Source organism: Podarcis gaigeae (genome assembly GCF_964106915.1).
Source record: "Podarcis gaigeae genome assembly, chromosome: 6".
Taxonomy (NCBI): Eukaryota; Metazoa; Chordata; class Lepidosauria; order Squamata; family Lacertidae; genus Podarcis; species Podarcis gaigeae.
In genome coordinates, this window is record NC_139682.1 from 6,225,746 (window position 1) to 6,238,691 (window position 12,946).

The 12,946-nt window shown below is 46.4% G+C and overlaps 1 protein-coding gene across 2 annotated transcripts in view; it reads right to left on the minus strand.

The window, feature by feature from the left end:
- UCKL1 (uridine-cytidine kinase 1 like 1) overlaps positions 1-439 on the minus strand; it is a 69,226-nt gene extending 68,787 nt beyond the window's left edge. For both annotated transcript variants that reach the window (XM_083744420.1, XM_083744421.1), the window contains exon 1: positions 314-439. In XM_083744420.1, the coding sequence (XP_083600546.1) occupies positions 314-393 (80 nt within the window). In that variant the 5' untranslated portion in view covers positions 394-439. The remainder of the gene's footprint in view (positions 1-313) is intronic.
- Between the last annotated feature and the right edge of the window lie 12,507 nt (positions 440-12,946).

Genomic DNA, 12,946 nt, shown 5'->3' on the forward strand with positions numbered 1-12,946 from the left:
AATTCGGCATTTTCTGTGCCAACGGGAAACCGCTCTCCTGATGGGATCCGCTCCCCGCAAATCCCGGGAGATGCCGGGGATTGAACCCGGGACCATCCGCGCAGAAGGCGGGCGCCCTGCCAACGAGCTCAGCCCGGCCGGGGTTCCGTTTTCCGCGCATCCAGCCGCCCCGGGCGCCCTTCGCAACCAGGCGCAACGGAGCGCGCCTCTCCCGGGGGAACCCCCGTGCGGGAAGAGACACCTGGGCTCCCTCCCTCCCTTCCCCCCCACCCAAAGGGGGGCGTCTGCCAAAGGGGGGGGTCTCTCCTCTTACCTGTCGCCCCCGAGATCCCTGCCTCCCGCTTCGCTCTCCGCCGTCCCGCGCCCCGCATCCGCGGCGGTTGCTGCAGCCATTGCGCCTCGCGATCAGCTGTTCGGAGCGCGGAGCAGGGAGAGGCAGAGGGAGACAGAGAGAGGGGAGGCGAAGCGGAGGCGCGCCGCGCGGCACCATGGGAGTTGTAGTTCGCCAGGCGGGCCTCGCTCCCCCGATGCGATGGCAAGAGAGAGCGCAAGAGGACTACAAGCACCCGGAAGCTTTGCTCTCCGGTGCACGACGGGAACTGTAGTTTTGTGCGCCTTGGGAGGGTCTCCAAAGCAGAGCTTTACGCAAAGGGAGAGAATAGAAACTGAAAGAGTTCGGCCTTTGCAGAGGAATTAGTTGGGTAGAAGAGAATAATAGAAGCCAAATTTGGAAGGCACCACCGGGGTCATCGCTATTCCAAGCGCCTTTTTTTTTGCCCAACCCGGGATTCGAACCAATGACCCTAAGACGACGCGTCTCCTGCTCTGCCGACTGAGCTACTTGGGTGTTTCTTGGTTGGTTCCAAAAGGCAGATCGGCGCATCATTGCCTGACATTACTTCTGCTTAAATAAATGCCAACGTCAAGCAGTTAATCGTTCTGTATTTTAAGAAAGGGCTGAGCTTAAAAAGATATTTAGAGCTTTAGCCACCTATGTACATTTCTTCAGAAACAAGATCCACTTAATTCAGTGGGGCTTACTCCTAGGAAAGCGTGACCTCACCCATGGGCATAGTCAAGGCGGGCAGAGGGCATGGGAATAGTGCCTCCCCCCAGATCAAGTAAAACAATAGAAATACTTAACTAACTGACCAATCACGTCGGTTATGCCCCCACCCCCCCCAAATCCTGGCTATGCCCGTGTCGGGGTGGGGGAAGCGTGCCCCCCATCACAAAAAAATAAATACAAATCTGAGGCTCTACCCATTTGCATAGCAAAGGGGGGTGGGGGCAGGGAGGCAGCTACCCCCCCCCTTAGATCCACAAATACTATTGAAAAGCATAGAAAGTGCTCAGTTATCTGATGTTCTGCCCCTCCAGCAGAAGCCTGCCCCCCTCAATGTCCTATTTACGGGGTATTTTTACCTGTGATTTCCCAAGAAAGCTCAACAGCTTTGATTTCCTAAAAAAAAAAAAGCTCCCCCCCCCCCCAATACTAGCTACACCCATGGTTCTACTCCTAACAAAAGCCCAGCCCCCTAACAAAAAGCCTGGCTGTGCCCAAGGGCCTTACCCATCAGTGGCATGGCCCCCGCCTGCCTCCACAAAAGTTACCCAATTTCAGATGGAAAACTGTTCTTCACCCCTGACTTTAAATAATGTGCTTTTTATATGAGAACAAGGCGTTTTCTCTCTCCCTGCCACCTTAAATTTTTCACCGCCGATGCAGCCTTGGAGCAGTCCTTAAAGGGGAGCAAACTGAAACTATTAGTTTGATTAGCCTTTGTCCAGCTTCCAGCTTCCACCTCTCTTTCTGGCATTCCTTGAAAGTGCCTTCCATTGTTTGTCTTTCTCATCCAGGCGCAAACATTCCCAAGGCCAGCAGAGGATATTGAAATACCTGCTTACCTGGATCTGAAAATCTCCATATGATTCCCAAAAGGTAGCCAGGTTATCGATGATGTACGTACGATGAATGGAAAAGGATGTTCGAAATCACTTTTGTAAAAACCAAACCAAACCAGAAGCTTTTCTTTTGGGAATTAGAGGGACAGAAATACCTGCTACTTGCCCAAAAAACGGAAAAGAAGCAGAAGTCCCAGCAAAGGAAGAATGGATACAAAAACATATGGAATATGCAGAAATGGCAAAACTTACCGGAAGAATAAGAAATCAAGATAACAAACTTTTTAATAAAAGAACGGAAATGGTTGGTTGAATATTTGCAGATAAATTGCAAACAGATAAAAACATTGGTGGTATTATTGTAATAACCTGCAGTTTCATAAGAGTATATATTTAAGGTAGATGATTAAATGAGTAAATTTAATGAATTTGGATATGCAGGAGATATTTAAAAATAAATTTTAAGGAACCACAGGAAGGGGAAGGAAATGTTGAAATGTTAGATTGATTGTAAAACTAACGAAATGTATAAACTTGAAAAGTATAAATAAAACCTTGAAAAACAAAACAAAAGGTAGCCAGATTACTTATTGCAAGGAGCCTTGGGCTGTATAACAAATCTGTGAATCTTTAATTATTATTATTATTATTATTATTATTATTATTATTATTATTATTATTATTAATACCCCGCCCTTCCCGGTTCAAAAACCGGGCTCAGGGCGGCTAACAACAAATTTAAAACACTTAATTATAAAAGCAGCATAAAATACAGTATAAAAACATGAATAACAATAAAATTCAAAAATAAAAAATCAATTAGATAATCTCCAGGGCTAGCTGGCTGAATTGGTCCTACTTGGGCCAGCGAGGAGGCCAGGGGAGAATTAGCTGTGGGGTCTCAGAGTGAGTGATCTTCATAAAAGGGGAGGGGGAAGGAAGAGAAGGGAAATAAAAGATCAGACTGAATTCAAATTAAAGGCCAGGCGGAATAGCTCTGTCTTGCAGGCCCGACGGAAGGAGGACCCTGGTCTCCAGGGACAGAGCATCCCACCAGGTCGGAGCCATCACTGAAAAGGCCCTGGCCCTGCATGACTCTTTCATCCTTAGGAATGGTTTATGCTTTGCTTGGCATTACAGATCTCAAACCTGGGTCAAGAAGATGAGTGGATTTCTTATCAGCAGGGAGAAGGCAGAGCCCCTCTCCGCCCCCTGCCCCCGCTGAATCTGAGCATGCTGACTTTGGCGGAGTACTGTTAGGTCCCCTGCGCCAGTGTATTTAATTCCCACCTGCAGCACCAACTTGCTTTGAATCAAAGAACTGCAGTTGGAGGGCACCCCAGGGGTCATCTAGTCCAACCCCCTGCAATGCAGGAATATCAACTAGGCTAGTACAGTGGCAGAAGAGCTGCTTTGCAGGCAGAAGGTCTCAGGTTCAACCCTAAGGCAGCTTCTTATTTTCCTAGGCCGTTAAATCCCAGCAAGGATGTTCCTAAGGAGGAGAGCCACCAAAACCAAAAAAAGGATTTTAACTAGGATTTATATATTGTAATGTTTGAAGTATGAATTTGGAATTATTGATTATGAAAAGTATTTTTTCTCTTCATTCTTTTTCTTTTTTCTTTCGTCTTCTTTTCTAGTCTACATTCTGGAAAATTGTGTAGATAAATGTTTTTATATATGGTTATGTATTGTTTCTATTTCTTTTTTTCCCTTTTCTTTTTTTTGTAACATCTAATAAAATTTAATTATTATTTTTTTAAAAAAGTCTATAGATCTATCCAACCTCGTCAATTGGAAATTATGTATGAAAGCTGTCAAAAACCAGGTTCATATAACACCTGAGACCAGATAGCTCAGGTGGTTAGAGCATGGTGCTGATAATACCATGGTTGCAGGTTTGATTCCCTGTATGGGACAGCTGCATATTCCTGCATTGCAGGGACTGGATTACATCAGGGGTCAGCAAACTCAGCAGGCGGCCGGCCCACTGTCCCTCAGACCATGCGGGGGTGGCCGGACTATATTTTGAAGGGGGGGAAAGAACGAATTCCTATGCTCCACAAATAACCCGGAGATGCATTTTAAAGGACACATTCTACTCATGTCAAAACACGCTGATTCCCGGACTGTCCGTGGGCTGGATTTAAAAGGCAATTGGGCCGAATCCGGCCCCTGGGCCTTAGTTTGCCTACCCATGGATTACATGAACCTCCAGGTGCCTTCCAGTTCTAGGATTCTAATAATAATAATAATAATAATAATAATAATTTATTATTTATACCCCGCCCATCTGGCTGGGTTTCCCCAGCCACTCTGGGCGGCTTCCAACAAAACACTAAAATACAATAACCTATTAAACATTAAAAGCTTCACTAAACAGGGCGGCCTTCAGATGTCTTCTAAAGGTCTGGTAGTTGCTTTTCTCTTTGACATCTGATGGGAGGGTGTTCCACAGGGCAGGTGCCACTACCAAGAAGGCCCTCTGCCTGGTTCCCTGTAACTTGGCTTTTTGCAGGGAGAGAACAGCCAGAAGGCCCTTGGCGCTGGACCTCAGTGTCCGGGCAGAACGATGGAGGTGGAGACGCTCCTTCAGGTATACTGGACCGAGCACCAAGCCACCCACTCTGGAAGCTGGGGTGGGGCAGGGTGGTTAGACCCCAGTTCGGGGGCGTCATCTGGTCCCACAGTTATTTTTTTCTGACCAATTTCACCAATTTGGGTTGCAATGGGGGGAAAGAAGCAAACAAGGGCTGTATCTGCTGTTGCTCCATCTTTTCCATTGCCACCAAAATTGCTGAGATCTTCTTGGGCTGGCGGGGAGGAAAGGAATTGTGGTCTTTGGAGGGCTGTCTGCTCTAAGCCTCAACAGCTTGTTGGACCATGGAAAAAGTGCTTGCGCAATGAACTTCTTTCCATTCTGGATGATTCAAGCTAAGTCACCATCACAGGTTAGTTTGTCATGGAACTTAATTCCGTAAAACTTTCCACCTGAGACCTTCGGCGTGTTTATTATGGGGAAGTAAACATGACCAAATCATAGCATTGGAAGGGACCCAAGGGTCATCTAGTCCAACCCCAATGTTTAGAGGGAAACTATTTCATCTGAATGGTTAAACCATTGCCCAAACACAGCTTGCCACCAGTCCATTTTAAGGCAGCTCCATTCATTCCAATGGGGCTTGAGCACAAAGACTTCTTCCATGGTTTATGGGGTTCCCATGAGGTTGGTACAACCTATTTAGAGTAGATTGAGGTGATTTGAATAATAGCATGATGGATTTGTAAAATTGATATGTCATATATTCTTCCCTCTCAAGCTGTGTTTATACAGTGGTGCCTCGCAAGACGAAAATAATCCGTTCTGCGAGTCTCTTCGTCTAGCAGTTTTTTCGTCTTGCGAAGCACCCCTATTAGCGGCTTAGTGGATTAGCGCTATTAGCGGCTTAGCGGCTATTAAAGGCTTAGCGGCTAAGCGGCTATTAGCGGCTTAGAAAAAGGGGGGGAGCGAAAAAAATCGCAAGACTCGTCTTGTGAAGCAAGCCCATAGGAAAATTCGTCTTGCGAAGCGCCTCGAAAAACGGAAAACCCTTTCGTCTACCGGGTTTTTCGTCTTGCGAGGCATTCATCTTGCGGGGCACCACTGTGTATACACCACTGTGTATATACAGAAAATACATATTTTGTCAGTTTTTTATATTTGCTAGTAGATACATATGTTAGAGACAACCTAACCGGGTGCGTAATGCATGTTTTTTGTTGTTATATTTATATTGTGCCTTTCATCCTAGGAGCTGCATGGTTCTTCCCTTCTCTATTTTATCCTCAAAACAACCTTGTGAGGTAGGCTAGGCTGAGAAACTGTGGCTAGCCTAAGGACACTCAGTGAGCATTGAGCACTGGTCTCCCAGGTCCCGATCCTGCATCCGAACCACGGCCACACAATGGCTCTCTTGTAGGTTTTAAGTGATTGTTAAATGTGCATCTACTACGTAACTTTTCTTTCTTTAAAGGAATCCCCGTGATGTTATCTAGCCCAGTGGATTGCAAACACTATTCTGAGAAATCTTAATGGCGTTCCTCAGTAACATGCTGTGTATCACAAATTCCTCATTCACAGGAGACACTTCTCTGAACAATAAGCTTGCTCACCACTATCGCCACAGTTGCAGGAGCACAGCGCCTCCCCTCTCTGTTCCTCAGCTTAGCCAATCACAGCCAGAGGTCTCCACCAAATTCCTTTAGAAGTGGGGAAAACTTCTGGCCTGGGTGCCCAATGTGGCCCCTTAACCCTTTTCACCTGGCCCTTGGTGCTGTCTCCCATGGCAATAACCACCAGCCCTGCTTCACACCTTCCTTGGGTTGCCTTTGCTTGGCCGAAACACGTCCTTGAATTCTGATAATGCCTTTTGCTTGGTGGGTGGAAGATAAGGAGGCGAGTGCAGAAAGTATCCTACTGTACAAAGGGGACATTTATATCTGCTGCTGGCCTTGCCCGCCTCTGCCATGTGGCCCCTGGAAAGTTGCCCAGAAGAGAACCCGGCCCTCGGATGGAAACAGAGTTTACCCCACCCCTTTAGGAAACGGGAGCACAGGAACCTTTCTACATATTTAGTGGGAGTGCAAAGAGATAGTGGGATTCTGGGAAAATATCTATAATGAACTGAAAAAGATGTTTAGATTTTCATTTGAAAAAAAACCAGAATCCTTTCTCTTAGGTATTGTGTCAGAGGAAATAAAAAGAACGGTCAGACCAATATTTATGTATGCAACTACGGCGGCAAGGTTATTGATTGCCAAAAATTGGAAAAGCTGCAGCGTCCCAACTAAAACAGACTGGTTATCTAAAATGATGGAATACTTCCATATTGCCGAACTAATAGGGAGGATAAGAGGAGATATGGTACAAAAAGTGAATAAGGAGTGGGCTATCTTTAAGGAATACATCAAAATTTATGTGGAAAAAGTAGGATTTCTGACAGATACTGAGTGAATCCAGAAAATGATTAGAGTGAAAGGAGAGTAAAGTTAAGATAAAAGAAGAGGTTAAAGAAATAATGAAATGCGTTTAAGCTAGTTAGAAAAATAAAGTAGCGTAACAAGAATGGCTGGAAGTCAAGTCACTTGGTGGGTGTCCGTGTGGGGTAGGTGCGTAGGTATGTTGATATGTATGGTATAGGTAGGTATTATATAGAGTAATGTAGGTATGTGTTATGTTATGAAAATTATGTAGTGTGTTGTGTACGTGTATTGTGTAAATGTATATGTATGTGTTTTATATGTTAATAAAAAGGGGGGGAGGAAACGGGAGCACAGGGCTGCATTGTTATTCTCGTCTCCCTGGCTGACCAATGACCCACAAGATGCAGAGTGTGGAGACTTAGTCCCCCCTGCCCTCAACCCCCCCCCCCAGATCTGCTGAAGATATTTATATAGCACAGCTGTGTCCCCACATAGGGGCCTAGCAGTGGGGCGAGGCCTCGAAGGGGGAGCACCAATGTGGAGCTCCTGATCTCTGCAGCTTGGAGCGTTCCGTAAATTATTCCGCCAAGCCTAGCTGTCAACTTACAGATTTGAAAATAAGGGACCAGCAGCCTCAAAAATAAGGGATCAGCAGTCAAAATAAGGGATTTTCAGGGCACAGGTATGTTCAGTTTCTGAGCCCCTCCGAGCCAAAGGCAGAAAGCCCAGGCAGTAGCCAAACGAAGCCTCGTCAATAAGGGACAGCAGCGGGACATGGCGCTGGGATAAGGGACTGTCCCGCCAAATAAGGGACGCTTGACAGCTATGCCGCCAAGTTGTGAATGGGGTTGAGGTGTCTAACCAGCCACTGGGTTTCTGGAGCCCAAAGCGTTCAATCTCTCCCAAACAGACTCTTATTACACACACGCCAGACATTTGTCAAGCAAAATAGGCGTTCCTGCAAAAGGAAGGGTGCTCTCTGCTTGATTCCGGAACAAGAGAGTCCTCTGTTTTTATACACACGCCCTCCCTGCTGATAGAATATTATCTGCTGTTGCAGGAAAGACACATGCCGCCAGCTGAAGTCAAGAAGGCAGCAGGCAACACAGCCTGCTCTCTGGTATCTCTCTGACTGTCAGCGCAGCTGTCCTGGGGAGCCATTAATAGCCTTTCGTGAGGGCACAGGAAGACCAGCATGCAAATTAAGGAGGCACAAGGATTTGAATAATGGAAATTTCACTTTGGCAATGCAAGATATCCTTTTTAAAACCCAGGCCATCTCCACCGGTCGTCCGGCTCTCAGAATTTCTCTGGTATTTGGGAGAAGAGCACAGCAAAAGGGCAAGGCAATGGTTCCCTTAAATGTACAGCTGGACTACCGCAATGCAATGCACACGGGGCTGGGAGATGGCCTGGAAACTGCAGCTTGTATAAAATGCAGCTGTTATGAAGTACTAGGAGGGAATGTATCTCGCCTGAGTTGAAAGAACGCCAACAGCGACTGGTCTGCTTCCAAGCACAATCTGAAGTTGGATTGTTCTTCCTTTGCTATATTTGCAATTATAATAATAATAATAAATAGGGTGGGGGATATTATCCAAAGTGCATGTTCTTGTTTTTGAAGCCCAGCATGGCTTCGCTTCCGGGTAACCAAATGAATACTTATTTACTCATTAAATTTATATGGTGCCCTTCATCCAAAGATCACAGGACGGTTCACAGCATGAAGCTACAAAATAAGAACACGAAATACGTAACAAAGAACAAAACAAGAACAAATCAATATCCCCCTTCCTACAATAATATATATATTATATTCTCTGTGAGTGCCTGGAGGCGGTTGGAGGATGGATGGCGGCTAACGGATTGAGGTTGAATTCTGACAAGACAGAAGTACTGTTTTGGGGGGACAGGGGGTGGACAGGTGCGGAGGACTCCCTGGTCCTGAATGGGGTCACTGAGCCCCTGAAGGACCAGGTGCGCAGCCTGGGAGTCATTTTGGACTCAGAGCTGTCCATGGAGGCGCAGGTCAATTCTGTGTCCAGGGCAGCTAGGGAAATTTTTAATGACTGATGTTTTAATGTATTTTTAATTTCTTATTGAAAGCCACCCAACAAGGGAGGGGTATAAATTATGATTAGTCATACCTCATGTTACGTTTGCTTCAGGTTGAGCGTTTCCAGGTTGTGTCCTGCGGCGACCCGGAAATACCGGAAAGGGTTACTTCCGGGTTTCACCGCTCACGCATGTGCAGATGTGCAAAATGATGTCATGCGCATGCGTGGAAGCAGCAAATAGCAACCCGTGCACACATGCAGACACTGGTTGCGTTCTTTTCAGGTTGCGAATGGGCCTCTGGAATGGATCCCGTTTGCAACCAGAGATACCACTGTATTATGATGATGATGATGATGATGATGATTATATTATATATATATAGGCATCCATCTGTCTTGGGAGACAATGGAAGAGGACGCCTTTGGGAGTGAAGTCAAACTGTCTGAGAGTTACAGTACCTGCTGTGGCTGTAGAGACTGATGCAGGAGAGACATGTTTTGTTGCAGCTGGGGGAGATGAAGGGGCCTGGTTGTGCTGCTGCAGACACACCATGACGTTTCTTCTTTCTGTGCTCCTCCCAGCCGGTCATTCTTCCTCTAACGGCACAAAGGACCCCTAGGTGCATCTCTGCTTCTGTGAAGCACTGCCATTCCCGGATTAGAGAAAGGCCAGTGCCTTTCATAGAAACATAGAACTGTAGAGTTGGAAGGGACCACGACAATCATCTAGCCCAACCCCTGGCTAGACAGTAATCTTTTGCTGAAGGTGGGACTCAAACCACAACCCTCTACCAACTGAGCTATCCCAGGTGCAAAGCTAGCAAAGACCACACAGCTAGAGCTAGCTTTGAAGAAGCGGAGAATTGAGATTTCTTGTGACCAGTCACTGTAGCCTTTGTGCAATGCCTTAGAAGCCGTGTCAAGAACGCCACCCAGTGGCCTGATGGGAATTGTGAGAGAGACGTCTTGAATGCGCCGACAAATGCCTCTCATGAAACAGGCCGTTTTCCATGAAAGCTCGTGCCGCACTTAGAGCACAAAGGTGAGAACATACAGAGGAGAAAACTCTTGTTTCCTTAAAACTGCATTTTCTTAAAGACGCCCATTTTCGTGGTAGTTTTTAGCTTGGCACAAAAGCACAGACATCTCCGTCAAAGGAATGCAGGGAATCCTCTACGTGGAACTATTTCACTTAATCGTTTGTTCTTGGATAAGAAGGGAATCCAGCTAATGAATAAGTTAATGAATCAAGAGGTACTGGAAAAGGATGTTGAAGTTTATAGATTAAAAAAGAACACTGCCCCCGCTATGGCCAGCACATGGACTTGACAGAATAATGCGGGAATCAGTGATGGATAACCACAATGCGCCATTGCAAGTTAATGAATAAGAGCACTATATTGAGGAGTTGAAAGGTTCTTGGCACAGATGTAGTTTGAAATCTTTGTGTAAAATCTGAACATCTGACTGGCTTAGATTTAATGGAGTGGGTTGTAATTACTATGTAGAATGGTCTATTGTAACCCCATGATTGGCTGATGGTACTTCATAGAATCAAAGAATTGTACAGTTCAAAGGGACCCTGGAGATCAATCCCCTCTTTATTTTGCATATCCATTACACACCCAGCCAACTTTTTGCCTATTGATCGAATCACCGATTGCCACGATCCCTCACCTTGGAGGAATGCCCTCAGCATGAGGAGAAATTCTAACCTGCCTCCTCTGTGTAGCAGCGTCTCAACTTAGGTGCCTTCTATGTGTAAAAGGTAAAGGGAACCCTGACCATGGGGTCCAGTCGTGGCCGACTCTGGGGTTGCGGCGCTCATCTCGCTTTATTGGCCATGGGAGCTGGCATACAGCTTCCGGGTCATGTGGCCAGCATGACTAAGTCGCTTCTAGTGAACCAGAGCAGCGCACGGAAACGCCGTTCACCTTCCCGCCAGAGCGGTACCTATTTATCTACTTGCACTTTGACGTGCTTTCGAACTGCTAGGTTGGCAGGAGCAGGGACCGCGCAACGGGAGCTCACCCCGTCGTGGGGATTCGAACCTTCGACCTTCTGATTGGCACACAAATGGCAAGCAAGCCAAATAAATATAACTCTCTTTATTTAAACCAGTATTACAAGGTAAGGTTCAATCTCTCCATGGAAAACACTGCAAAGTAAAAAATGAGAACTTGCGGCCCATTAAGAGTGTAATCTAAGGTGGTACCTGCAGTTTGTTTTTTCTTTCTTTTTGGTATGTCAAGTCTTTATATTCTTTCATGTAGAAGATCATAGAACTGAAGAGGCGGAAGGGACACCGACGATCATCTAGTCCAGGCACCCCCAACCTGCGGCCCTCCAGATGTTTTGGCCTACAACTCCCATGATCCCTAGCTAACAGGACCAGTGGTCAGGGATGATGGGAATTGTAGTCCAAAACATGTGGAGGGCCGAAGGTTGGGGATCCCTGATCTAGTCCATGGGTAGGCAAACTAAGGCCCGGGAGCCAGATCTGGCCCAATCGCCTTCTAAATCCAGCCCACGGATGGTCCAGGAATCAGCATGTTTTGACATGAGTAGAATGTGTCCTTTTATTTAAAATGTATCTCTGGGTTATTTTTGGGGCCTGCCTGGTGTTTTTACATGAGTAGAATGCGTGCTTTTATTTTAAATGCATCTCTGGGTTATTTGTAGGGCATAGGAATTTGTTCATCCCCCCTCCCCCCAAAAATAGTCCAGCCCCCAAGGTCTGAGGGACAGTGGACCAGCCCCCTGCTGAAAAAGTTTGCTGGCCTGATTCTAGTCCAACCCCCTACCATTCAGGAACATGCCCCATACGGGGATCAAACCTGCGACCTTGCTATTACTAGCATCAGACTCTAACCAACCGAGCTATGCAAGAAGCCTGGTGTGAATGGAAAGGCCTTGTGTAAATGCTGACAGCGGTAATAGAATAGATTCCAATTTTCTTTTCAGTGCTCTCTGCAATAATTCCTGCCCCCTCCCCTGAAAACCCCACGGTGGTGTATTTAATTTTTGCGGTGCCATGGTCAGCGTCAGAAAGAATCGTCAGTCTTTGCCAGATTGGCAAGCTTCCCAGCGGCACAGCAAACAAACAAGTGCTTGGCGTTAGGCAGAAACATTTCTGTGCCCTCCCATCCATGCCCCCTTGTTGCGAACGACAAGAACAACATCTCCCGAGAGACCCCTCTCGTGTTCCCAGTTCATCCCCAGGAGAGTTGCGAGCTCGTCAGCTTCCACCTGATGCTGCCGCCTCAACGCCAACACATCAGGCGCCGCTGTTTGGCTCCAGCCACCCATTCCCTGATGCGCCATGTCTATTCCACGAAAACAGCTTTGGTTTTTACAACTACAGGCTTTCAGGACAGCTGTCAGGCTTCGGCTGCAGGAAGCAGATGGAAAAGCCGCATCAATTTTCTCTCTCGAGTGCTTCTCGTTCTTCAACCAACAGCGTACAGAGGGGTTATAAAAAATGTAAAAGGCGACTTACACATGGAATTTGCCGCTAGAAAACTCTACCAGCAGCTTTGCCTGCATTTTGCACCATTTTTTAAAAAAAAATATTTGGGTGGAAATAGGCCTGGTTTGCAGAAATCAGTAAACCATGGCTTATTATACAATAATTTATGGAACTCTGGCTTAACATTATGTGTGAACCCTGCCCAGTTTGTTTACTGCCAACAAACCACCGTCTGAAACCATGGTTGGTTGTTGGCTTACAAGCCTTTAACTATGGTTTGGTGAACCTAGCACTCTTCATTAACTATGGCTTGTTTGAGCACCCCACCCTGGAAGCTCACCAAACTACATTAAGCATAAGGCAGGAGCAGATGGAAAATACAGTGGTGCCTCGCAAGACGAAATTAATTCGTTCCGCCGAGTTGCTTCGTCTTGCGATTTTTTCGTCTTGCGGAGCGCGGATTCCCCGGGCATTAACAGCTTTAAGAAAAAGGAAGCAAACCCGCAAGACGTTTTCGTCTTGTGAAGCAAGCCCATAGGGAAATTCGTCTCGC